The sequence below is a fragment of the Mesocricetus auratus genome, unplaced genomic scaffold (genome assembly GCF_017639785.1).
Source record: "Mesocricetus auratus isolate SY011 unplaced genomic scaffold, BCM_Maur_2.0 Super-Scaffold_100011, whole genome shotgun sequence".
NCBI classification, from domain to species: domain Eukaryota; kingdom Metazoa; phylum Chordata; class Mammalia; order Rodentia; family Cricetidae; genus Mesocricetus; species Mesocricetus auratus.
This window is the reverse complement of record NW_024429195.1, coordinates 55,081,685-55,109,384: the sequence shown is the minus strand read 5'-3', so window position 1 is coordinate 55,109,384 and position 27,700 is coordinate 55,081,685. Positions and strand designations below refer to the sequence as shown.

General features: G+C 41.2%; 1 protein-coding gene across 1 annotated transcript; it reads right to left on the bottom strand.

The window, feature by feature from the left end:
• Positions 1-449: 449 nt before the first annotated feature.
• Positions 450-26,857, bottom strand: Rab21 (RAB21, member RAS oncogene family). Its single transcript, XM_005081524.4, has 7 exons — positions 26,695-26,857; positions 13,364-13,423; positions 12,392-12,499; positions 10,871-10,934; positions 8,481-8,535; positions 7,889-7,977; positions 450-4,340 (listed from the first exon to the last, which is right to left on the bottom strand). The coding sequence occupies exons 1-7, from the start codon at positions 26,839-26,841 to the stop codon at positions 4,198-4,200; spliced, it is 666 nt and encodes a 221-aa protein (XP_005081581.2). The 5' UTR covers positions 26,842-26,857; the 3' UTR covers positions 450-4,197.
• Between the last annotated feature and the right edge of the window lie 843 nt (positions 26,858-27,700).

The window sequence follows — 27,700 nt, the reverse complement described above, 5'->3', positions numbered from 1 at the left end:
GTGGAAAGAGAGAACTGACCCCCACGTATGTGCTGTGGCTCACAGGCATCCATATAAACATATGCAAAGTGAGTGAAGAAATGCAAAAATTAAGAGAGAACAATTTTAGAGGTGTGAGGTACACCATTCATTTTCAGACTCTGCAGAGGAGAAAATGATGGAGGGTCACCCAGACTTTCAGCAAAGACGATACACACATCCTGAGTAAGCAAAAGCAGTGCTCAGGGTCTATCAAATGCAAGAGTATCTGTTTAGACGAGAAGCATTTCTGCTTGAAACAGGAACCTCTTGAAAGAACTCATAATTTGGAGTTTGGGGAGGAAGCTCAGTTGAAGTGTTGGCCTAGCATATACAGTAGTTTGATTCCTCAGTACCATACTACTGAGTGTATGGTTCACAGCACTCAGGTTGAGGCAAAAGGATCAGGAGAAATGCAAGGCCATCCTCGGTTACATAACAAGTTTAAGGCTAGTCTTTTATTTTTCTCCAATGTTATATGCTAAAGGCAATTGGAAAATTATGTTCAAAAGTGAAATTAACTGGTTTTCTTGAAAAGAGAAAGGTCATCAAAGCCAAGATATAAATGTAGCATGAATTCTGGTCCATAACACAAAATGTATTACTGTGTTACAAGTGTTAATGAACAATAGTAACATAGTAGCCTATGAGTGGCCCATAACACAATATATTACTCTGTTCCAGGTGTTAACAGCAACATAGTAGCCTATGATGAAGCACAGTACATATAGCTCAGTATCAGCTTTTTTTTTTGTATACTGTCTCCTGTCTGCCTGCCAGCAGGGGGCACCAGATCTCACTCAAGGTGGTTGTGAGCCACCATGTGGTTGCTGGGAATTGAACTCAGGACCTCTGGAAGAACAGTCAGTGCTCTTAATCACTGAGCCATCTCTCCAGCCCTTCAGTATCAGCTTTTTATGAAAACCTGGGCAATGCGTTTTATAATTTAGAAAAGTATGTATGTAAAGTCTCTTTATACATGATTGTGAGCTTCCTATTGGTAACTACTATCTCCACCCCTTCCTGGAGAATCTCAAGGTTCAAAATGGCCATAAGGACATAAAAAGATAATTTGGAAGTTAAAGGAACAAATCAAATCACATCGAGATAATATAATTTACCTTTGCAAATGTACCTACATTATCTCAAATAAATAATGAAGGTCCATGGTGTAGAAGCCTAATGACATTTATAAACAGAAAATTATAAACAGTATCACAGTCTACTTTAAATGCTCTAATTATTTGGCACATAATTGTGTATCTTGCCTTATCTAGAAACTATCCAATGATAAACACAATGTATTTATCAAAGTAAAGATAAACATTGTTGGATTAGAGAGTTGTGCATGTGTGTGTGACTTCTATTTCCTTTTTATTTGCTGGACTTTATCTTTTATTACTGGAAACCAAAAGAAAAGAAAAAAAAAAAGAAACATTTTTTAACACCAAAGAAAAACAATAATTTAGAGTTAGTATGAAAAAAAGATTTCAATACAGTAACAATCATAATCTTAGGGTATTCTTAGGAGACACTCCAAACACAAGCATGTATATTTCATATAACAACATGATACTCTTTTCTCTTCAAATTACTGCTTACCCCAACTGTTGCAGAATACATTTTTTAAAAACACCTTCCATAATCATAAAGCAAAACAAGCAGCAAGCTACTCATTACAGAAATGGTGACTGTATACTTTAACATAATAATGAAATTGATGACTGTCTTAAACTAACTTTAGGTTACGTGACATGTATATACTTGTGGAGAGTTCCATCTAGCATCTACTTTCAATACACACCACCATGCCATCTTACGCCTTTTCCTAACAGCACAGTTATTAGGACAGGAACACAGATAGACCAGAAGACAGGACCAGGAACACTTTGCTGGCCTCAGTCTATCACTGCTTTATCCTTCTCTCCCACGTGCATGCAGCTGACTGATCCTTTTCTTTCCCTCATTCCACTTAAGCTCCTTCATGCCTTGGAGCCCAGCAGGTGTACCGCATTACCTGTCTCTTGTTCAGTTAGTATGGATCACAGGTTTAAAGAGAGAGAATGAGATGTGGGAGGTGGCAAACTACAGAGGATAGTGCCTACCCCAGGAGTAATTACCAGCAAGTCCAGAGCAGAGGCTCCCGTATGGACTTCATACAACTGACAGTGAAAAACTCAAGCACAACCCTCCAATGATCAAGTTTAACTTATTTTAATTTCATCTCTAGTTTAAAAAAAAAACAGTATTCTATTCCAGTGAGGAAAGTATATTTCCTATATATTGGCAGCAGTCTTTACTCTTCAAAAAGCCAGAGCATAGGAACAAATTCTCCAATGACTTGTGATTTCCGCTCTCCCTTCTGCCCCTGCATTTAATTACCAACTCCAAAGGAAACCCAGGAATGGCACAGCTCAACCAGCCTGCAACAGGACACAGCTGTAGCTCATTCTCTTGACTTTCCATGCTCACCATCTCAGGCACACAGCAAAGAGTCAGTGTTTTGCATCTGTCAAGGTCGATAAGTAAAATATCTAAAGAGAGGGCTCAGAGAACACAATGCTAAATAAATCCCTACTATTTAGATGGCAAGGTGTCAAGTCATTCAACTTACTGCCTATTTGGGAAGGTTTAATCTACTTCTAAGAACATGGTAGTATTTGCTCGGTGACCATCACACATTCTCGTGTCTTCAGAAATGCTTACTAACTGCATTACTATATTCTAATTCTTAGAAGAAGTAAATCCAGGGACCATTTCATCTTATCTTACACACAACATTTACTAGTTTTCCAAGCATGACAGAAATGGGAAAATATATATATATATTAGAACAATTTATGTTAATTTCTACAATCTGTCTCTTCTGTGAGCAATGCCTGATTCATTTTTAAATGATCAAATTTTCAGTCCAATGGGAAAAAAAAATCCAATGTGGGACTAGTTACAAGATAAACAAGAATATGATTTTATAATAAATCTTTCCAGTGTTTCTGTAACTGCATTACAAAATGCTTCTTCCTATAGAAACTGAAATAACGCTTAGAAAAGGAAACACAACTTTCTATATTCATTTCTGACAAGCAATGACCAATAAAACATCCTCATAAGGGATCAGAAGTTCTGCCTCAGAGGCATAAATTACCACTCAACACCCTACATAAATAAGCCTTAGTCAGTGGCTACTACCTGGGACCCCTGTTCTCAGGCCAGTAATCCATCTCATGGAAAGCCCTATAAGAAACTCAAGTTGTTGCAGAAGTGAAACTTGGCAAGCTACACTCAAATTCTTGTTAGATAACTGTTCTAAAAAAAAAAAAAAGACAGAAAAAAGATCTTGTTTAATAATAATAAAAAGGCAAATGCTGCTTTTTGATCACTGGGACTTAAAGAGGTCAAAAAAAAAAAGGAAAAAAGTGACAACAATAATTCAAGTAAAGTATGTGTAAATTTAAACACGCCACTGTCACGTTAAGACAAAGTGAAGGAGGATGATGATCGTTGTAACAGAGTCAAAAAGCTTAGGTATCGTCACCAACGGCTAATTCACTTTACAGTCACCAATAAGACAATTGTATATATTTTTGCACCTTGCGCTTGAAAAAGCAGATAAAATATTTAATATGTAATTTACAATGTATTTTACCAGCTCAGCATACAGGATGTTTATAGATTATATCAAAGTAGTAGACAGTTAGGGGCCTGTGCAAACCCTGCAAAAATAGAACTTCAGGTATCTGCTAATCAAAAACAAAAACAAAAACAGTATGCTGTTTAGAAGTGATACAATTCAAACTACCACAAAATACAAAGAACTGCAAAAATGTATACCATTCCAACATCATATATAAGTTATTAAATAAAGATCTGATTTAAAAGAATATAAATGAAGCCTTTAAGTAGGTTTTTTTCTACATGCATATTATTCCTCATTAAAGAAAAAAATATGTAAAAAGGCCATTGGTAATTGCTTTGTTAACATTTGTAGAAAATGCCAATTCTCTGGTCACAAACTCCACTAAGTTTAGCACTTAAGGTCTCTTCAGTGTTATAAACGTAATTTAAAATACTGTTAATTCTAACTCCATTGGTAAAATGATGTGACTTGGAATATGGCAGTCTTCATGTTGAGGGCAATGATCCACAGTCCTGTTTTGTCTGAGCTTCACACGTGAGCAGTTATCCAGAAGAACAGCACCCTCCACTACCGCTCTGAGCTTGAGGCTCGTCATCGATGATCTGCACGCCTCGCCTAGCAGCTCCAGCTTGACTAGAGCCATTGCCTTTCGCCCTCTCATCCACTTGCGCTGTCTCTATCATTCCTGAAAGCAGAAAGCAAACGTGAGTACCAGTCCACAGTCTTTCCAGTTTTCTCTTCTGCAATTCCAATACTCTGCTGTGATAACTATTTCTGACTTTCAATCAACAGACATGGTACATAACGAATACTATCTCAACTCAAGACAACAGATTTAGAAACCAGAATGGAGAAAGTGTAACACCTGGTGTTATAAGGGCCACAGAGAGAGCAATAAAGGAAAACAGCTATTTTTATGTTTAAATAACATACTATGTACTCTAAGTATAATCTTGAGACTTTTCAAACACATCAGAAATAGGTTAGAGTTCAAGTTATTCCTACAACAAGAGATTAACTTTAGGGAACAGGACTTATTTAAGAAAACAGTATTGGGGGGCTGGAGAGATGGCTCAGTGGTTAGTAGTCATACTGCTCTTGCAGAAGTACCAGGTCCCACATCTGGAAGCCAACAACTCTTCTGGTTTCCTCCAATACTCATGCACACTCTCTCTCTCAAATACATGTATAATTAAAATCAAATATACTAAAGCAAATGGTATTTGAAAAAGTAAAAAGAACTTAAGGGGTGGAGAGAGGTTCAGCAGTTATAAGGGTGCTTGTTCCAAAATCCTGGACTGGAGTTTGGATCCCAGCACCCATGCAAGGAAGCAGATATCCCAATAGAAGTCTACTGGCTTTGAGGGGGCAGAGACAGGAGGATGGCTGGGGCTTGCTGTTTCTAGCCTAGCCAAGAAAATGTAGTTTCAGGTTCGGAGAGAGAATCCTGACTACAAAGACAAAGGCAAAGAATGACAGGAGAGAGGACATCTATCTCCCTCTTCTGGTCTCCTTTTGCGTGCACACACTCACACAGACACACACAAAAAGCATCTTAAAATAAATAAAAAGAGCCGGGCGGTGGTGGTGCACGCCTTTAATCCCAGCACTCGGGAGGCAGAGGCAGTTGGATCTCTGTGAGTTCCAAGGCCGGGCTGGACTGACAGCCTCCAAAACAATACAGAGAAACCCTGTCTCATAAAAACCAAAATAAATAAATAGATAGATAGATAGATAAAGATGAATGAGCTTCACTGACAGTTGAAGTAACGTATATACACATATTTACATATGTAAGAGAGAAATATTCATGTGTGGTACATAGTATAAAACTACATGCCTTTAATTCCAGCACTCAGAAGACAAAGGCAGGTAGATTTCTGTGAGTCCCAGGCTAGCCAGAGTTACATGGTTAGAAACAAACAAAACAACACATCAAAATCCACATGAATCCTGACAGTGAACAGTTGGATGCTGGGAACATGTGCTTGTAATCCCATTAATAGGGAGGTGCAGGCAGTAGGATCAGGAATTCAAAGACAGTCTGTGCTACATAGAGTGCAAGACTGACCTAAGTGAGATTTCATCTCACAGAAGGGGGACAAAGAGGGGCACTTTTGTGAGTTTGGCTTAGACAGATTTCCTATAAAAGACAAAAGTCACAAATTCTTAAAAACAAACAACAACAACAACAAAAATCTGACAAATTGAACCTTATTGAAAAGTAAAACATTCCTTTTTGAGAAACAGTTTACAAGAATGAAAACCAAGACACTGAGTGGGAGGTAACGTTTGCTGAACACTTAGTCAACAAGATGTAGGAAGATGAGAAAGGAGTCTGTAAAAGATAAAGTTCTAACGTCTGTCTGTCCAGGGACAGCTATTGAGAACAGTTCTCAAGCTGGGGCATGCCAGGCACTGTAGTGACACACAATGACATTACACATCCTGCTTCTCCTTATCCAATCTTTTACGTTTTCCATCTCTAGGTATGTTTGAGAATGTATGAAATGGATTTATATTAGTATTTTATATGTTAACAGGATTTTAAAATGATCATGTGGAGAATAAATATTCATAAGGCATGAGATTTATCCCAAATCTTCTATTTGAAGTAATATCTGAGAACAGGAAGCATCACCATTTGCGTGCTTGTAGAAACGTGAACTTCAGGTCATGACAAACCTACATCACAATGTGTTTTATGCAGACCCTTACATGGCTGTATACACCAACAGTTATACACTGCACTGGTTCCCAGACCGAGTGTGCATGGGAATCACATGGAAGGCTTGGCACCGACTCTGCAGCCTCCAGACATCTGATTCAGTAGGTCTGGGATGGAAGCTGCATTTCTAGTCAAACTCAATCAACACTAATACTGCTGACTAGTAGGAGACCTCATTATTCTAAAGGAATTAAGAATGACTTCAGAGTCTTAAATAAGATTTATCAAAGTTTTCAAACTTTTCTTCTAGAGGGCAAAACCAGTTCCATCAAATCCTCAGAAGAAAGAGGTCCACAAATGTAAATACTGCAGCTGGGTACTCACTCCCTGTACTCCACAGACTAGCATTTTCCTAACTGTCAGCACTGTAGTGGCAACATGAGAGAAACAGCTCAGGCTACATTTATAAAGAAACTTGTTCTTCTCTCTCCAAGAAAACCCTCTAACACAAAACTCTCTAACATGTGAAAATGGAGAAAGAGCCTAATAAAAGCCCATCCCTGGGCTGGAGAGATAGCTCAGAGGTTAAGAGCCCTGGCTGCTCTTCCAGAGGTCCTGAGTTCAATTCCCAGCAACCATATGGTAGCTCACAACCATCTGTAATGTGATCTGGTGCCCTCTTCTGACCTGCAGGCACACATGCAGGCAGAATACTGTATACACAATAAATCTTAAAAAAAAAAAAAAAGTCCATACCCACATTTTACCTACATTCTATGTGTCCCTAACACTATTTTGAATCAAATCCCAGACATATTTTATTCATGGGTTACTTGAATATGCACCTAACTTTTTTTTTGAGACAGGGTTTCTCTGTGGCTTTGGAGGCTGTCCTAGAACTAGCTCTTGTAGACCAAGCTGTTAAATATGGGTTCTTCTTTTTCATTTAAAAAAAAATGTATGTAGTTAGAGATCAGATGCCATTCACCTTATTCTTGGAGAAAGGTTTTTCACTGATTCGGTTAAGGTAGCTGGTCAGTGAGCCCCTGGGATCCATCTCCACAGTTGGGGGTGGGGAGGTGTTTATAAACACGTGCTACCATGTCTGTGGGTGTTGGGACTCAAACTCAGGTCCTCACAGCTGAGTTATCACCTTAGCCCCTTGAATGTGTCCTAATAACATATATTTTCCTTCCTTTTTAAAAACTAATCACACACACATTTTAAATATATTTAGCATATATCAAACAAGTGATTTCAAAACCATTAGTTTATTGCTTAAAACAGATAAAATACCTAAGATTTTAAAACATGAATTGAACAAATACCAAGTAAAGATAATACAGACAGATCTTTAAGAGAATTTCCTGCTTTCATTGCAGAAACTGGCAAATATTCCAGAAAAAATAACAATACTTTTTTTTTTTTGAGGCAGGGTCTGGAGCTTGTTTTGTGAACTAGGGTAACCTCAAACTCAAGAGATCTGCCTGCCTCTGCCCCTTGGTTAGAAACATTAGCAACAATTGTAAAAGCCATTTGTAAACTACTAATGAGGGTATACATACTTTTACAGAGGTCAAGGAAAAGTTCCTCAATTCCTTTGTTTTGTTTAGCAGAAGTATGATAATGTTTTGCTCCCACAGAATCTGCATACCTTAAAAAAAGAAAAAAATATATCAGTCATTGACATAAAGCACTTGAGGCTTCCTACAATAGCAATTTTAGTGACTAAATTTACCTTTATTGACTTACTAACTTACCCAATCTTCATTACAGTAAGATTATTTAAGTATTTAATTTCTCTATATACTGAACCAAATTAGGAAAGAAAAAAACTTATATACTAATTTGGAACTGAAATACTTTAAAAATTTTTGTGATCTCCTGGTATTTAATATTGATAGCTTTCTTTCATACCAATCATTCATTTTTAGTGATCAAAGGAGAAACAGAGAGAGAATTATCTTACTCTTGCCAGGTGTCCAGCACTTCCAAGAGCAAACATGCTTCCTGAGAGCAAGAGTTCAGTCCACCAAGGGCGGACACTCTGAGGGGTTTATGTCAGCTAATCATCAAAGCCCACGGTTAGCTGCTGTCATCACTGGGAGCAATGGAAAGGGGGGGTGGCCTGGCTTGGGGGGGGCACGTGACACTTACGACTCTGCTTCTTGGATGGAAACATGTCTCTCCTTTTCCAAGTCTATTTTATTACCTAATGTCAAAAAAGGAAACACTGATCTTAATACTGATTTATTTTTAATAACATTAGATAATTCTAAATACACAATTGTGACTATTTGAAAAAATAACAGGAATCCCCAACAGATTTCTAAATGTCTTAATCACATACATAGATGTGAGGGCTGTTCATGCTCACAGACCTGTGTCTCACCCTCCTGCCACAAGTCAGTGTAGAAACTAACTTTCAGCCTGTCAGAGGAAAGAAATCGCTTCTTCCAAAGAAAAGGGCTAAGGGCCACTAGGAAGTACAGTGATGTTTTAAGTTATATACACATGGTTTTTTTGTTTTTGTTTTGTTTTTCGACACAGGGTTTCTCTGTATTGTTTTGGAGGCTGTCCTGGAACTCACTCTGTAGACCAGGCTGGTCTCGAACTCACAAAGATCCGCCTGCCTCTGCCTCCCAAGTGCTGGGATTAAAGGTGTGCTCCACCACCTCTTGGCTTAAATTTAGTCTTTCTTATACACTGGAGCTAAGACAAGGTTTTCTTAAAAAGCAAGCAGAACCAAAATCAAGATACTATGGAAAAACAGATTCCTCATTGAGTACTGGTCCGAAAGAAGTTCAGATGACGTGGGTGGATACATGGTAAAGGTCAGAGAAACAACAAACAAATGGGGTGGTGGCCTAAGGAAGCACACTTTAAACAGTTGTTCTCATTTCTTCCATTTTAACTTTTAGGCAGAATGAGTAAACCTTATAAAGTGATAAAAGCAAAGCACCAATGAGATGAAACGTATATCTCCAAGAGGTACAAGTCAAGAGGTGCTATGTATTGAAGACCTCAAATAATCTGAGCACTTAATTGCTGGCAGCTGCAACAAACTATTTGCCTGCATTGCCCAAGGAGATTTTGAGAGGTAAACACCAAAGTCAGGGAGCTCCAACCAACTCAGCAATGAACCTTATTCTCTGAACAGACATGCTAAGCTACAAGTACTATTCATTTCACTTTCTACATTACAATCTGTCAATAAAAATTCAATCCAATAAATAGCCAGTATACGGAATAGTAATCAGATAAAGCAAACTGTTTATTCTATAAATACAAGAAGCACCAACTGGCCTATAAAACTTCATTACAAGGCTGGAGAGATGGCTCAGGGGTTAAGAGAGCATACTGCTCTTCTAGAAGACTCAAGTTCAGTTCTTGCACCCAAGCTGGTCATCTAACAACTAACAATAACTTCACCTCCAAGAGGTAAAGAGCCTCAGGCCTTCGTGAGCACTTGCACTCACATGTACACACACAAAATTAAAAATAATAAAAAGAAATCTGGCCACCTGTGGTGACACATAACTTTAATCCCAGAACTCAGAAGCAGAGGCAGACAGATCTAGGCTAGCCAAAGCTACATAATAAGTATCTTTGTTTCTCTGTCTCTCTCTACATATTTGCGTGTTATTTTATGTAGTTTATATATGTATATTCACATATTTAAATAACATCATTATATTAGAACAAACTTTGGAAAACATGACTGACCAATGCTTCCAAAAAGATGATCAAGGTTTTGTTAATAACAAAGATAAACTATTCTGGCTTCTCCAAGCTTGGTCTTATTAATATCAGTCACAAAAGAAGTCAGCATTATCTCTGACAGCTGTTTGAGGCCAGGTAAGCACACAAGTTATGCCCAGCTTCTGATTCCTGCACTTTCCCTGTAATGCCCAGCTTCTGATTCCTGCACTTCCCCTATAATGGCCAGGTTCTGATTCCTGCACTTCCCCTATAATGGCCAGGACTCCAATTCCCTGTAAAGCCCTCAGGGTTATAAAGATTTTATAATGGTACCTACAGACTACACACTGATATTTCTAGTACATGTTCCCTGCTCAGTAACTGTCAAATTAGAGAAATAACCTAAAGAAAAAGGGATCCAAAGAGAACGTCTAGAAGTCTATGACTGGTCTTAGAAGTCTTTTATTTTACCACCCTAGAATCATGAGCTACCTGTATCCTTGAAGTCAAAACTGTTCTCAATTAAAAAAACATGTGTACAATTAAGTGCACACACAAGGACACTGACTTACTTAAAGCAGTTCTTACACTTTTTCTTTTTTTAAAGAGCTAAAACTTCTGGTGAAAAGGAAAAAGTTGAGGCAAGCCTGGGACCCTCACTGGTTCCTAGGGTTATCCCTTGAAATACAGGGCTTGAGTCTGCTGAAAAAGTCAACTCCAACTCTAAAAGAGAAATACTAAAATGTCATAAGTTTTCATTTCTGCTATCTCTTTTAAAAAGTATTGTTTTGTCTTTAACAATCAGGAGATAAAGGGCTTTAAAATGAACCACTAGTCATACTTACCAACTATACACAAACAAATTTCATTTCCCAACATTTTCCGTAGCTCTTTGACCCAGTTTTTTACCTGTGTACACAAAAGAACAAACATGACAACAAATCCTATTGAAATTAGTTCCACAACACCTAAAACCTATGGGTATATAAAAATACACCTCTAATTACAAATTTTTAAGAAATTTTTCATACATCCAAGCAAAGCTATTTGCCAGAACAAAACTGTCAAGTCCAGATCTGGTATTAAGATACTTGTAACACAGTCACTTTGGACTTAGAAGACCCTAGTCTTTTTGATCAAACCCTAATTGATTCCTAATAGATACTTCTACGTTATAGACTTCAGGGGAAAAATTAAAAAGTATGTGGGTACTAGAAAAGTCTTTTTGTTATGAGTAATATGTAATGTGTAACTTTAGCAAAATCCCTGGCCTCTACCAAGTGAAGTCAGCTAAATAGGTCTCCAGATTCTTGTCATCCCATGGTGTGAACCCCTGGCATAGGATAACTGGACACCAGGGAGAAAGCTCAACCCTGAAACAGGTGAACATGAACAGCAATTAATGAAACTAATTTTTTAAATATTACAATAATGGGATCAAAATCAAACAGCATGATAAGGAACAAACCAGGATACCTGCTTTCAATTCTTACAGTGAAATTGAATTTATATGCAATCAAGTCTCACAAAGAATATATACTTTGCATAAAACTACATATCTTTTCCTCAATATATGTTTTTTATTTAAATTAGAAACATGAATGCTTCACATGTCAATCCCAGCTCCCTCTCCAACCCCCTCCTCCCTTGTCCCTCTACTAGTCTCCCTCCAGCCCCCCACCCAGTCCCCACATCATTCCCCAGGGAGGGTGAGGCCCTCCTTGGGGGGGATTTCCAAAGTTCCAGGGTCTGTCATTTTATCCAGGGCAAGACCTAGGCCCTTTCTCATGTGTCCAGGCTGAGAGAGCATCCCTCTATGTGGAATGGGCTCCCAAAGTTCATTTGTACACTATGGTAAACACTGATCTATTACCCAAGGCCCCAGAGATTTCTGAGGCCTCCTCACTGATACTACATTCATGGAGTCTGGATCAGTCCCATGTTGGCATCTCAGCCATCAAAATTACACATTTTTAAGTTAGAAAATTCCACTAGCATGTGGTGAGTGAGCATTTACTGTGCACCTGGACCCCTGACATGAATGTTCTACACTGCTATTCTCTACAAGAATGCAAAGGAACTGTCTTGATTAATCCATATAAAAGCAAAGATAATTATTTTCATCTTATAATGAACCACAATTTTCTTAGCACAGCTCAATTTAGTTGATTTCACATGAGAAATATATGATAGAAGGGTAAATGTATCTTCAATATAACTAAATATTTTGGTAAATAATAGTTACCATTTATGCTCATTTTAATTTGCTTTACTGTTTAAAAACTAGTCATCAGTGAATGCAGACACCAAACAAAACAAAAAAGCCAGAATGGATCTTCGAATTAAGTTATCTCCCCAAAAAATACCTTCTGAAAGGAATCTTCATCCGTTATATCATAAACTAAAATAGCTCCATTTGAATCTCGGTAGTAAATTGGACCCAATGCATGGAATCTCTCTTGACCTGCGGTATCCTAATTAAAAACAAATGCTTATTAGATCAAAAGAAACCACATATGGCTGCTATTTTAAATACAGTGAACTTTTACAGAAAGACCAAATGCTTTACTGTCGTACTCTTCCTTCTTAGATCTCCCCATCCCCACTAAATGATCAGCTCAATTGCTACCTGGTCCCTGCCCTAAACTGAGGATCTTTGTAACGCAGAAGAGACTGAAGAGGGCACAGACACATCAGGACTATTTGCTAACACACGCCTGATCACCACTAGCTACTCCTGGCACATGCTGGAAAGAGAATGCAGGCAGGCAGCCCCATCCACTCTCTCCTTTCTGCAACTGAAAAAAAATCGTAACAGCAATATTTAGATAGAAAGCTGTGCTCCAAATAGAATTCTAACTAGATTTTTAGGAACTTTTTAATTAAGGAAAATGCCTTTGGCTAACTAGATAATTTATTTACTTTTAAAAAATAAATTCTGGGACTGGAGAGATAGCTGAGGTTAAGAGCTCTTCCAGAGGTCCTGAGTTTAATTCCCAGCAACCACAAGGTGGCTCACAACCATCTATAATGAAATCTGGTACACTCTTCTGGCCTTCAGGAATACATGCAGGCAGAACACTGTATACATAATAAATAAACCTTAAAAATAATAAATAAATAAATAAATTCTGACATCCAAATTTCTGTTCCTTAAGTCCTTTAAGTAGAATACTTCTCAAGCCAGGCATAGTAGTACACAACTTTAATCTCAGCACACGGGAGGCAGAGGTACGTGGATCTGTGCGTTCAAGGCCAGCCTGGTCTACACCAGACAACTAGAGTTTCATGGTGAGATCCTATCTCAAACAACAAACAGACTATTTCTGAATACTTACCCATATGGCAAGGTTTACTCTTTTTCCACCAATATTTAACTTCTTTGTTAAGAAAGATGCCTAAAATAGAAGAAATACATGTTAAACAATGTTTTATTTAAAATAATGTCTTTCACCCTAACCATGAATGAATTATCTTCATGTCAAACTTAGGTTGTCTAAAAGAAAAGGCAATCACTGAAATTTTAATTTATGGTAAACTATTATTTTCATTAAAGACAAAATATTACTCATACTCTAAGAAAAACATGTTATGAGCATGTTATCAAAACTATAAGAAAATATAAAGAAAGGTGCGGATGTCGCTTGGTGATGGATGAACAGTAAAATCACTGGGAGATGGTCAGTGGGTAAAGCACTTCTCATGCAAGTGTGAGGCCTGAATTCTCATTCCCAGAACCCATTTAAACATGTGTACAAGCAGTAGCATGCATGTCTACAATCAAGGCACACCTAAGGTAAGATGGGATGCACAAACAGGAAAATCCCAGTCTCTCTGTGTAGCTAGCCTGGCCCTCAGGGTCAATACCAACAAAGTATCATCTCAAAATGAGATGAAATCAAGGGCTGACACCCAAAGTTGTTCTCAACTCCCACACATATTGTGCTACACACACATGTATGCAAACATCATACACAAACACATATCCTAAAATAAATTTTGAAACAGGGTCTCATTGGGAAGCCCTAGCTAACCTAGAAATCACCACGTGGACCAGGTTAGCCTTTAACTCGGAGAGATCCTCCTTCTCTGCCTCCCAAATGCTAGAAATTTAAGGTATCCACCACCATATCCAGACACACACACATTTTAAAAATAATAAAACACCCATTAAACACACCAAAAAAATAAAATGGTGCCTATTTTTTCTTATCTTTTTTCCTTCCTGCATATACAACACTTTTTTCCTAAAGCATTACCTATTTACTGATTAAAAAGAGTATCCAGAGTTGGGCACTCAGGAAGCAGGGGCAGGTGGATCTCTGTGAGTTTGAGGCCAGACTGGTCTACAGAGTTGAGTGCCAGGACAGGCTCCAATGGTATACAAAGAAACTCCGTCTCGAGAAAACCAAAAAAAAAGTTATCTACACGATTCTGAAGATAGCCAACATTGCTCAAAATGCTTCTGTTCCTGTAATTCAATAGTTTACCATGCACCTCTGTCAAAGAAATGAAAGGACAGAGGAGCTTAGGCCACTAGAGCATACATGTACAGAGAACACAATTTTCTTATACTGACTGAATCAGAGGATCCTGTCAAGTTCACTAAAAGGGGCATCCTGGGAAAGCAAGTTCAGTGCTTGCCTCAGGGAGTTAAGGTAGTAAATGATCTCTCCATTAGGTGTAGTAGGAATTTTTCCTAACCATAAACAAAGCTACTGAAGCCTAAAACAAATGAAGTCACCCTCAGGGGAGCTCCAAGTTGGTATGGTTAATTCGAGTGTGACCACATAAATGAGCAGGGCTAAATCAAAAGGCCCTAGGACTGTGGCTCTGAGAGCTCTTGGCAAATCAAAGTGTTCACCACAAAGGAGGGCAACCCCGATACCACCTATGATTTTTTTAAAGATCCTATGAAGGGCCTGGAGAGATGGCTAATGGTTAAGAGCACTTTGTTCTTGCAGAAGACCCAACATGGCAGATCACAAACACCTGTGACTACCATTCTAAGGGATATGACATCCTCTTCCGACTCCATGAGCACCAGGAATGCATGTGGTACACAGATATACATGTGAGTAAAAATCCAGGAGTATGAACTTTACCTTGTAAACCTTTACTTTTTCTCTTTCCCTTGAGACAAAGCCTCACCTATTCCAGCCTGGCCTCAAACTCACTATGTTGACAAAAATGACCTTGAACTCCTGATCCTCCTGCCTCTATATCCCATGTGTGGAGATTACAGGTATACAACAATCACCTTGGTTTATGCAGTGCTAATTATCAAAACTCAGGTCTCAAGCATGAGGCATGCACTCTACCAAATGAACCACATCCTAAAACCCCACCCCTTGTAGGTCTTAATAAAAACTGTCCACACACACACACACACACACACACACACACACACACACACACACACACACACACACGTGTACGTACGTATGTACGTCAGGGATATTTGAAAAATGGCATATAATGCTTTCTGAATATTCATAATATGTAGGAGCATATTACAATTCTGTCAAAAGGAAGGCTGGCTAACTGCTTTTACACAAGCATTCCCCTAAATCATATGTCTCACTCCTGAGTTTTCTTCTATATAGAACTAAACAACTTCTTCCCTCAGGAAGTTTCTATTTATACTAAGAAGCACCTGTTAAGAAAGCATCGAGGGCATCACTAAGGAATAAGACCAGGGAAACACATTAATCTTTTAAGAGAATGACTGTGGGATTGGAGGTTGGATTAAGGACAGGACCAGAATGGAAAACAGAACTCTACTACAAAGTTAATTAAAGACAAAACCAAACAGAACTCAGACGATGAAGCCATAGGACAGAATGAAAGATAAATGAAGACCAACGGGCTGTGGGAGCACATGCCTGAAATCTCAGCTCCTGAGAAGACTGAGGCAGGAGGATAAATTCAAAGTTAGCCTGGTCACACAGTGAGAGTCAGCCTCAAATAGAACAACTTATCAACCAGGAAATATATACCCAGAGTCCAGACTTAGCTGACATGTTTTTAAAAGGAAGAGTTCCAAAATGTGGCAAGGCAGTCACATGCAAGTTTATCTACAAAGAGAAAATTGCAGAAGGCAGGACAGTGTGAGCATGGCAAATTTCTGGCAAGGAGAAGAAATGTATATTCCAAGTGTGCTATGACACACCAAGGAAAATCAGAACCCAGGAAAGCCTGTGAATTCACCAACTTAGGTGTCCATAGATAGGATAAATGGCAAAGCTGAGGTAAACCTAGGGATAGATGTCTCCAAGGGGCAAGCTATAGTACTACAGATAGTGTAAGTGAAACATAGGTTGTATTGAAAAGAAGAACAGAAAAATAAACTGAAATGTCAAAATAGCAAAACTTGGAAAACGAGAAGGCCATGAATTAAAACAAAATAATACAAGATGTCTCCCACTTTGTAGCACAGAAGCTAAGAAAGTGATTTTTAATTTGAATCTCACTTCGCTTCTTACGAGTTATATAATTTACTTGAATTTAACCCTTCCCAATAAGGTTCAAATATCAGTGCCTTGTAGAAGAAATGCAAACTCTGAGTCCTAGCCAAATTCTGTGATTCTTTTTCAAATGTATCTAAAACTAAACTGATTGATCTTCCCTGCAATTTTGCTTTGCAACTTCAACATTTTGTCTCCATCTTAATCCCCCAGCTACCAGCCCCACTGTGTGTGTGTGTGTGTGTGTGTGTGTGTGTGTGTGTGTGTGTGTGTGTGTGTTAAAGACAGGGTCTTACCATACTGAACAGGGTGGTATTGATTTCTGACATTATCTGCTCCTCCTGTCTTAGTTTCCTCAGAGGCTATGACTACAGGCTCACACCACCATGCCCAGCTATCTCAAAGGTTTAGAATCTTAGACTCATATTTTCTTCATATTTTCTGTGGAGTTCTATGACACCTTGGCCTCATAGCAAGTCCTTTGATCTCCCCTTATAATGTGACATTATCCTGAATGTAAAATTATCTCCCCCATGTCTCCATATAAGATTCACATAGTTTACACTGGATCTCTCTATTCTGTACTTTCTGAGAACCTAAACTGTAGCACAGGAATATACTGTCTTGTACCATAGCTTATCTTTTAGGATATAAGAATTCTATTAGCTATTTTATATTCAGTCTTTTTAGACTAAATTAAAAATAGGCAATATTAGGCCGGGCGTTGGTGGTGCACGCCTTTAATCCCAGCACTCAGGAGGCAGAGGCAGGCGGATCTCTGTGAGTTCGAGGCCAGCCTGGTCTACAGAGCGAGTTCCAGAACAGCCTCCAAAGCCACAGAGAAACCTTGTCTCGAAAAACCAAAAAAAAAAAAAAAAAAAAAGGCAATATTTTAATAGCTTTTCAAACTATTAACTTACTTAATTCTCAAAACATGCTTATGAGTCAGGGGCAATTACTACACAAATATTTAGGCATGGGAATTAAGACCCAAGGAGAGTGTCTTGCCAAAGGCACACAAGTATCAAGTGGGATCTACAGTCCAGACAGTGTATGAACAACTTTTAACCAGCAGACTTTGGTTCCTCCTAGGCTGACATCTGAGCTGACCCTGCTAGAGGGAGGTAAATAACCCTGCTCTTAACAAACACTCGGGTGTTACTGGAACTGAACACCTCCATGGACACGCCCAGGAAATTTGGGGGAGCTATAACACAATTTATGTAAGAAATGTGCTCCTAAAAGTTTCTTTATAAACCACACTTTAAATATATTTTTTTAATTTAAAAGTTTTGGCTAAGCTGGGCGTTGGTGGCGCACGCCTTTAATCCCAGCACTCGGGAGGCAGAGGCAGGCGGATCTCTGTGAGTTCGAGACCAGCCTGGACTACCAAGCAAGTTCCAGGACAGCCTCCAAAGCCACAGGGAAACCCTGTCTCAAAAAACCAAAAAAAAAAAAAAAAAAAAAAGTTTTGGCTATTTTTTTTTTTTTTAGATAGTTTCTCTTTGTAGCCCTGGCTGTCCTGGAACTCGCTCTGTAGCCCAGACTGTCCTCGAACTCACAGAGATCCACCTGCCTCTGACTCCTGAGTGCTGGGATTAAAGGCATGAACCACCATGCCTGGCAAATTGAAAAGGTTTTTTATTTTGTGTTTTTTTCCACTGTGTGTACACAAGATATGTGTGGGCAGGTATACCATGGCCTAAGCACCTTTACATGGCACCCATACAAAGGGGTCCTTGGGATGATATTCAGGTTGTCAGGGCTGTGTAGCAAGTGTCTCTAGTTGCTGAGTCACCTCATCAACCCATGAACTAAATTATCTTAATTCACATAGGAGATGCACTTGTAAAGCATATTTATTACCAGAGTAACCTTTTCCCCTTCCAGTTAGGCCCCACTGTGGAAGATTCCTTCTGTAATAAGTCATCTCATTTTACCACATTCTCAGTTTCCAGTATTTTAAACATATTTTTAAGAGTAAACACTGTTTTTAAAATACAATTATAGTGCCAGGCAGTGGTGGTGCACGCCTATAGTCCCAGCACTGGGAAGGCAGAGGCAGGCGGATCTCTGAGTTTGAGACCAGCCTGATCTACAGAGTGAGTTCTCAGAGGGCTCCAAAGCTACACAGAGAAACCCTGTCTCGTGGAAAAATACAATTATAACTTTAATGTAACATTAGATACAGCAAATAATCAAAGACCTGACATGTGTCTGTCTGAATCAGCTCCACTTAACTTGCCCAGATTATAAGACACCCTTTGAGGTTGTAAAATACTAGGGTAGCGTATTTCTTCATTCTGTTCTATGGTAGCAAAGGTAAGAGGAAGCAATCATGGATTTAGGAATCAGCTTATGTTGAGAACAATTCCGTTCAACATTTCCAGGGGATTATACATGCTGGCAACTCCTCTATAAACCACCCGCAGCATCTGCCAGAACGGGGAGGAGTACTCAACAGTAGTAACTCAGAAGGCTCTAGGTCGTTTGTTGGGGCTTACAGACCATGTAGAAAGCTCTGTGCTTTCAAGTTCTCACTTAATGCTTGTAGCAACCCTGTTTTACAGTTATAAATTTGAGATTTACAGAAATACAGTGACTCACCAAGGTCAGATAATTAAGGTGGATGTGGCAGTTGGCAGAATCCTGTCTGACTCCATAATGCCTTTCCCATTGCACAAAGCTGTCTAGCCAAGAGAACATATGTTTCTTAACCTGGCAGTCCTCCATTTGGACAGCAAGTGTTCCTGGACACCAATTCACCTCTCCAGATACTCTCAAAGTAAGAAGAACATAGCAAAGATCAAAGTAATGGCCTATTTCCACCCTCTTCCTCCATATTCCATGCCTCTTCTAATCCCAACTGTTTCACCTCCCGAACTTTAGGGCACCAAATATTAATGGTCTTATTAGCTCTGCTTGTTGCATTTACCTGCTGCTTATTACACCTCATCTTATCCCTAACCCAGTGGGTGAAAAACACATGGACTACTGGGGGGGAGGGGATGAAAAGAACAAATAAAATGCTAAATGAAAGTCTTCCCATAACTTGTCAATCAATGTTCAGTTCTTTACTATGTTCACTGTTTTCTGGAGAGCTTTCCGGTAAGCATAAACAGTCTGTTGAAAACATGGTGCTGAAATCAACAAACACGATCCTTTTTCTCCTGCTGACTATGCTGCACACAGAACTGGTCACATTATTCTGCTCATCCCTAATACAGTCATAGACCTCAGTATAAACTATCATTACCACTCCCAGACTTGAGACAGGACAGAATTCAAACAACTAATTTACATAATTACCTTCTTTAGCAAGAGAATAAAAAATTACTTATCAGAAAAGTGACCTGGGTTCTTCAGTATTTTTAGTCTTTTTTTCAGAGAGAGAGAGAGAGGGAGGGAGGGAGGGAGGGAGGGCAGTTTTGGTACCTGTTTGGTCTTAGAAATGCAGGACAAATCACATATAACAGATTAAGAGTGCCTGGGCTTTCACGGGGAGTGTCAGTTATTTCTGCAGTATATCAAGGCACAGACCTGTAATCCCAGCACTTAGGAAGCTGAAGTAGGATTGCAAAGGTTGGCCCTGACGACATAGCAAGACTCTATTTCAAAACAGAAGGGTGTAAAAGCAAGTTAAAAAAAAAAAGTAATATAATAATCCCAGCATTCAGGAGGCCAAACCAGGACAACCATGAGAAGAGTTTACTATCTAAAATATTGCCTCACAGATGAATGAAGGAATGCATGCCCAATCTTCCATGGCCTTCATGGAGCTAATAGTAAACTAGTGAGGAAGTAATAACTTTAAATACTACTGTAGTTGTTGTATCGATGCAGTGGATTGGCTACTTAAAACTTTCACACATTCAAAACAATCTCAGAAACAGGAAAAACAAGGTTCCTGGATGAGAGACTATGATACAAAGCAGAACCTGAAGGCCACATTACCAAAGAGGTGAAGGTACAGTTAAGAAACAAGCCTTTTCTTTTTTTTTTTTTTTTTTGGTTTTTCGAGGCAGGGTTTCTCTGTGACTTTGGAGGCTGTCCTGGAACTAGCTCTTGTAGACCAGGCTGGCCTCGAACTCACAGAGATCCGCCTGCCTCTGCCTCCCAAGTGCTGGGATTAAAGGCATGCGCCACCAACACCCAGCAACAAGCCTTTTCTTAACAAAGGGGACACACCACTTCTCTTTGTGGGACACTGGAAACCTAATCTAAGTCTTGGTTGTCCCGGTTGCTGAACTGTCAGGATTGGTCTCCGAGGAGCCAAGCTACCAGCATTGCATTACTAGTCAAAAGTCAGAAACCTAATCCAGACTTTGGGGTAGAAAGTTGGAATTCCAGTTACACCCAAAAGGGAGGATGAAGGCCCCGATTATAAACATAAACACTGCTCCTTTTTGCAGAGATGAGTTAAAAGTAATAGAAGTCACTTAAATTGGAGTGCCTAATGTGTGATAAGCACCTTCGGTGAGGACACACAAGGTACAGCTGGAGAAAAGGAAATGGTTGCCCAGGAGTGCAGATATAAAGACCACAGAGACAGTGGTAATCCCCACGGAAATGATAATTACCCCGGAAATGGTGAAATCCTTTCAAAAGGAGAGAAAGCTGCCCAGTACCTTCTCATATGCCGCCAGTTAGTACAATGTTTAACACACAGTAGGTACACATAAGAACGTCTCCTCAGCTGACAAGATGGCTCAGGAGGTAAAGCACTGCTGTCTGAAGGCCTGAGCTTGGGTCCCAGAACCCACTGTGGAAGAAGAAACTCATTCCTTAAAGTTGGACTCTGACCTTCAGAGGGCACAGGCACATGTACACATGCAAGCATGCACACACCTTTAAATGCTTGAATCTAATTCCTCAGAGTCAATAGCATCCTCTTAATCTATTCCATAGAAAAAATATAACTTTATTACCCAGTTTTTCTTGTCTGACTCAAATCAATTAACACACACACACACCCCTATCTACTTTTAAAAAGGGAGAGAGACAGAGGAGAGGAGAGGGAAAAAAACCAAAACATAAACACAAATACACAGTGTGTTGAAAGCTGCTTGTGATGGCACACACCTGCATCTTGGCATTCCAGAGGTTGAGACGGGAAAATTATGAGTTCAAAGCCTGGGTACAGAATGAGGTTCTCTCTCTCTCTCTCTCTCTCTCTCTCTCTCTCTCTCTCTCTCTCTCTCTCTCTCTCTCTCTCTCTCTCACACACACACACAAAATCAGAGATTAGGGTTATAGCTCAGTTGGTATAATCTGTTTTTTACACACAAGTTCCTGGGTTTCATCCCCACATAAACCAGACATGTGCTACGGGGCTGTAATCCCAGCACTGGGAAAAGTGGAGATCAGAAATTCAAGGCCATCCTCAACTGCATTGGGAGATTGAGGCCAACCTGGACTGTAGACTGTTTCTCAGCAACAATAATAAATTGAAAAGATAGGTGAGAGAGAGAGAGAGAGAGAGAGAGAGAGAGAGAGAGAGAGAGAGAGAGAGAGAGAGAGAGAGAGAAGAGAGAGAGACTGGACTGACTGTTTGTGACGGTGCCCATGGAGGCCGGAAAAGGGTGTCAGATCCCTTGGAGTTCCTGACATGGGTGCTGGGTACTGAATTCCCTCCCACCCTCTGCAAGCCCAGGAAGTGCTCTTAACACCTGAGCTATGTCTTTACCTTACTTACTCTTTGAGGCAGGATCTCTCTGAGCCTGGAGATTACAAATTTAGCTAGACTTGATGTCCATCAAGCCCCAGAGATCCTCTTGTGTCTGGCTCCCCAGCACTGGGATTATAGGCATATGCAATGAGGGTGTTAGGATCCAAACTCGGGAACTCATACTTGACTAAAGCCCCCTTCCCAGATCCTATAAACAGAAACATAGTGACTGCTCAGAGACAATATGGGATCTCAACATAATCCAGGCCAAATTATTCCCATTACCTTTTCTGACCAAGTTATCATTAAAGCAACATAGATTAAGAAATATGGTATTCAACGCCTTTAATCCCAGCACTTGGGAGGCAGAGGCAGGCGGATCTCTGTGAGTTCGAGACCAGTCTGGACTACCAAGCGAGTTCCAGGACAGCCTCCAAAGCCACAGAGAAACCCTGTCTCGAAAAACCAAAAAAAAAAAAAAAAAAAAAAAGAAATATGGTATTCATTCAAAGCATGTAACATTCAATATTTATTAAACAAGCATGTACCAGGGATGGGGTGATGACTCAGTACTTGCCTAGTACACCCCTGGTCTGAGCCCAGAACCAAACAAATGATGTTTAAGATACTGTGATGGCTGTCAAGTAATTCATGTTAAGAGACCTATGAAGTGAGCATTCCATTTTAAAGGTGGGACAGTTTATTGCCACGACCATTCTATAACTCAGTCCAACTTCAAAGTCCTATTATTTCTTTCTACCATACCATACAACTTCCTGATAGAACTGGGTGTCTCTCAAATACAGTGTATTTTGTTATCTGCATCTGACAAGGAAGGATCTCATGACAAGCTTTATAGGCATGACTAATGTACCAAGGGCAAAAAAATAGGAGAGCATCGGTGCTGAAAGAACATTGAAACTTCACTGTAGGACTTGTGTCTACTATATGTAGGAGTCCACTAAGGAAAACTCCATTAGCAACTGATTCCCACTCAAGGGGAAGAGAAGGATATTCTGAAAAAATCCAATCCTAAGACACTGCATGGCTAAAGTAAACCTCTCCGACCATACATCACCAAGCTTTGTGTGTGCCCCTCACTCTTCCTTTTCAAAGTCCTTATGAACTTAAGAGAACATCGAAGGCATCCTTGTTGTTTGTTTTTGTGTTTTCAAGGCAGGGTTTCTCTGTATAGCCCCAGCTGTCCTGGAACCCACTCTGTAGACCAGGCTGGCTTCAAACTCACAGAGACCCACCTGCCTCTGCCTACTGGGTGCTGTGATTAGAGATGTGCACCACCACTGTCTGGCTTACTAAAGATATTCCTACCAAATCCCCAGGTGAGAAAACTTAAAAAGCAGCTAATCTAGACTGTAGGTTCCACATCTTAATTTTTGCAGAATGCAGTACAGAACACTGGCCTAAAAGAGCTCAAACAATGTTGTGGGGTGAGGGGGGGGGTAAAAAAATCAAGACTTGAAGGATAGATGTTAGCAGTGCATCTGTCTACTTGACCACAGATGCAATGTGATCAGCTGCTTCCTTAAGTTCCTGTCACCATGTCCCCTGCCATGACTGCACCATCAAACTATGAACTAAATCCCCATCCTTAAAAACAGTGAAATAAAAACTGACAACCTTTAAGGACTGGTGCAAATCAAAGCCAACTTTTTACAGGCCGAGCACATTGGGGGGAAGGGCTTTATAACAGTGTCACCAAACAGAATCTGAAGGATACGCTTTTCTTGAGGCAATTAAGATAGACACTTAGCTGACAGCCAACCCAGTGCTAATCAATGCCAGAATAGCCCAAGGGCTGACACAAGAAGAGGAAGTGACAACCTGTCCCAACCCCTCTGTTCAGCCCAAGCCAGCCTAGAATCACAACCAATTCCACAGCTCAAAACATCTCAAAGAAGAGAAGGACATCATCAGGCAGCAACATGGATGCCTGTAATCCCAGCTCCTCTCAAAACGAGGCAGAAGGATCATGAGCTTCAGGTCATCTTAAGCAACAACGGAAGGATGTGCCAGAAAGAAAGGAAAAGGAAAAAAGAGTGCACTGATACCAAAGTGGTGAAGAGGATTGTAAATGCCACTAGAGATCCCGTCAAAGGACTGGAGCTGTTTACCCAAGAAGACAAGACTCAAGAGGTCATGACATCCATCTCTAACTACCTCAAGGAATGCCATATGAGACCAAGATTCAGAGGGCAGAACTAAGACTACAACAGATTCTGGCTCTGCAGAGAGACATAAAAGAACATGGAACACCTCCAGGCACAGTAAGCTTTCTGTTTTCAATGGTATCGGTTCACTTTACCTCCAAGTGAACCCAGTGCCTTGGGCATGTTAAGCAAACACTCTAGTACTCAGCTGTATGCCCAGCCTGTGACCTCTAAGATGTTTAAAACTGGGATTTGGAATGGTTCAACAAATAAATGACAGAACAGTGAACCACTACTAACTATGGTTCCTGTCAGTCCGGCAATTTTTTAAATGTTTCTGGCACACTCTTCAAACATGAAAGTGTTTTGAAAACAAAGTACTTTAAAAGGATAAGTGGTATGTGACATTATTCCTCTCCCATCTTCTGGTGTACAGTCTCCTCCTTTTGGAAATTAAAACACAAGATTGTGTCGTATAGATGACACAGGTCAAACTTCTCTGGGACAAAGTGCTGATTTGAATTGCTACCCATGAGGAAGGGATGTTTCCTTCAAAATTTTGTGCTGTAATTCAGAACCTGTCTCCAATGAGTTATATAAAAATCTAAGCTGTGACACTATTGGCACTGGGACACCACTTCACCTTTCCGTGGGGCTCACGGTGGCTCCTCCCACATAGCTAAAAATCTGTTATCGCTTTAGCTCTGAGAGGCTGCCTTGGAAATATACAATCTAAGCGCAGCTTCTTTTTGTGTTTGTTTATCTGTTTGAGACAGGGACTCACTCTGACTGGCCTGGAACTTGTTTTGCAGACCCTCACAGAGATTTGCTTGCTCTGCCTCCTGAGTGCTGGGATTAAAGATGTGTGCCCCAACTCCGGACGCCAAAGAGCAAATTTTTAGTTTGGAATACTCAATTAGGATTTCAGCTGTAATAATTTTCTCCTTTCTCTTACACTGAGGAAAAGAAAAGTGCAAAATGAAGTGTTTATTGCTCTCCAGAGGCAGGTGCACCACAGCTGCTCAAAACCTAAAGTCAGGCCTCAGCATGGGCTCCGCTCTATCATTAACGTGGGCATTGTCACCTGACATTCCCTTCTTCAGATGCTATGCGTTATATAGAATTGAAAACAGAGGAGTAAAAATAAAACGTGGGATCAGAACCAGGGCATCTTTGTAAACTCTACACCCAGTGGTTTAATAATAGCACCCAACGTCAAAGTGTCACACCCATTAGATTATGCATCACAGTAGCATCCCTGTTCTAACACACTTCGCCATTACTAATTAAGACCTATTGTACAAGTGGGAGCAGTAATAATAGAGTGTTTACCCCACCTCGGGTCTTAAGTGCTTGTCGTATCTACCTTGACAACCCCGTGTGTTCCTGTATAATCATTACGGCTGTCGTAGCAGGAGAAGCCTAGGGATGCGCAGGTTAAGCAATTTCCCCAAGTATGGCTATAGAAATAAACGGAGGTCGGATATGAATCCAAACGACCGAACTCAAGTCCTCTGGACAATCTGATCAAACCAGCTAAATGGATAAATTTCTTCTAACACGTGAAAGAAAACTGATTTTTTAAAAGAGAACAGGGAGACAGCAGCTCCTTCTACCGCCTGGTTTCACTCGCAATTACACTGCCACACTCTTCCAATGTAACTGTAGAAGAAAATGTGTAGCAGCAGTGCTTCGGGTTTTAGTTTGAAGACCAATCGCCGGCCAATACGCAACATGAAGTTTCAACATGGGCCAATGCATAACATGATGCTTCAACGTGGGTAGATGGGCCTCACAGAACACGCGACCCACAGGTCAGACTCAAGAAGGCTGCAATGAAACTGCGTAGCCAGCAAGCGGTCGTTTCAATTTAAAAAAAAAAAAACCTTCCAGAGAGGGGTGTTTTGTTTTGTTTTTTAAAAACCACTGCATTTACTTGAAAACAGGACAAAATGGAACTTGCATATAAACACTTAGTCATCAGGACGCTCTGAAGTTACAAACCACCTCGTTCTCCAGTTCGAATCCGCGGCTAAGTTCCTACGTCTCAAGCAAAGAAAAAGGGCCGACACTCAAAAGACCAGAGAGTGCAAACACCTGGTGCCCCGGCGGAAGCGCCTCGAAGGGGAGGAAAACGAGCCCACAGCCGGGGACTCCCCGACCTGCACAGGAGGCTGGGTCCTGGGGACTTTTCCGGGTCCTTCCCCTCCCCTCTCCTTCCCCCGGCGGTCGGTGTTGACATCTACAGGCTGCCGGGACCCCGCGCGTCCCCGAGGCCATGGGGAAAGGCAATGGGGAGCAGGCGGCGGGGTGACAGGCCAGAGGCCGAGGAGAGGAGCCCAGCCCGGCGTCCCCGGGGTCTGCACCTGCAGGGTGGTGATGTGCTTGTCGTTGAACTTGTTCTCGCAGTAGCGCAGCACCAGCGACGTCTTCCCCACGCAGCCTTCCCCGAGCAGCACCACCTTGAAGGAGTAGGCTCGGCCCGCCGCCGCCCCGCCGCCGGCCGCAGCCATCCCGCCGCTGCCCCGCCGCCCGAGCCCGGCGCCGCGCCGAGCCCCGCACCGCCGCCCGGGGCCCGGCTCTTCACGTCCCCGCCGAGCCCGGTGCCCGCCGCGCCCTCCGCGGCCGAGACCCAAGAGGCCCGGGAGACAGTCCCAGAATGAAGGGTCCCGGCCACCACGTCAGGCACCCGAGGCTAGGGAAGCGCTGCCTCTCCTCCCTCTAATGGCGTCTCCTTCCTCCTACGTCACACTCCGCGTCACGTGCCCGCGGTGGGCGGGGTCGGCGGCGGGCGAGCCTGGGCCTGTTCCGGCGTCCGCGGCGATGGGCGAAGCCGGTGGTGGGAAGGAGCCGGTCTCTTGGCCGCGGACCCCACTCTAGAGGAGGGGAACACGATGCAGGATGTGGCCGCCTTGCCCGGGGAATGTTCACAAAGCGAGTGACCTGCCCGGCATGGGTCATCACAAAGCCAGGTCCCGCCAAGGTGCCCTTGAGTGTCTTTCTGTGGGATCGCAAATCCGGGCTCTTGAACGTGGCGATTGTCCTCCAGGCCAGGACTTTGCTCATCTTCTAGACCTCAGCTTAAACCGGAAAGGCTTCCCTGACCACCCAGCCCTTCCCACATCCTTCCATCCCTCCTACTCACTTCCCCACTAAGATATTTCCTAACAATGGTGTGTGCCTTCTTTATCGGCGCTTACCACACTCGGTGGAATTCCAATTAGCCTGTAGGTCTAAGGGCAAGGATTGTGGAAGACAGAACTTACCTCTGTTCCCAGCCCTAAGAGCCAGGCTAAGAATGAGTGATGTTTCCTAAGTCATTAAGCCCTGCTTCCCCAGAGCTCTGTGGTCTATGCTGTGTCCTCTTAGATA

Coding starts and splice junctions, on each gene's coding strand:
- Rab21 (XM_005081524.4), bottom strand. CDS start 26,841: ATGGCTGCGGCCGGCGGCGGGGCGGCGGCGGGCCGAGCCTACTCCTTC. Junction 13,424..26,694: donor AGCACATCACCACCCTGCAG/GTGCAGACCCCG, acceptor CTTCTATTTTAG/GCATCTTTCTTAACAAAGAA. Junction 4,341..7,888: donor TTTCCTTGACCTCTGTAAAA/GTATGTATACCC, acceptor TTCTGCTTTCAG/GAATGATAGAGACAGCGCAA.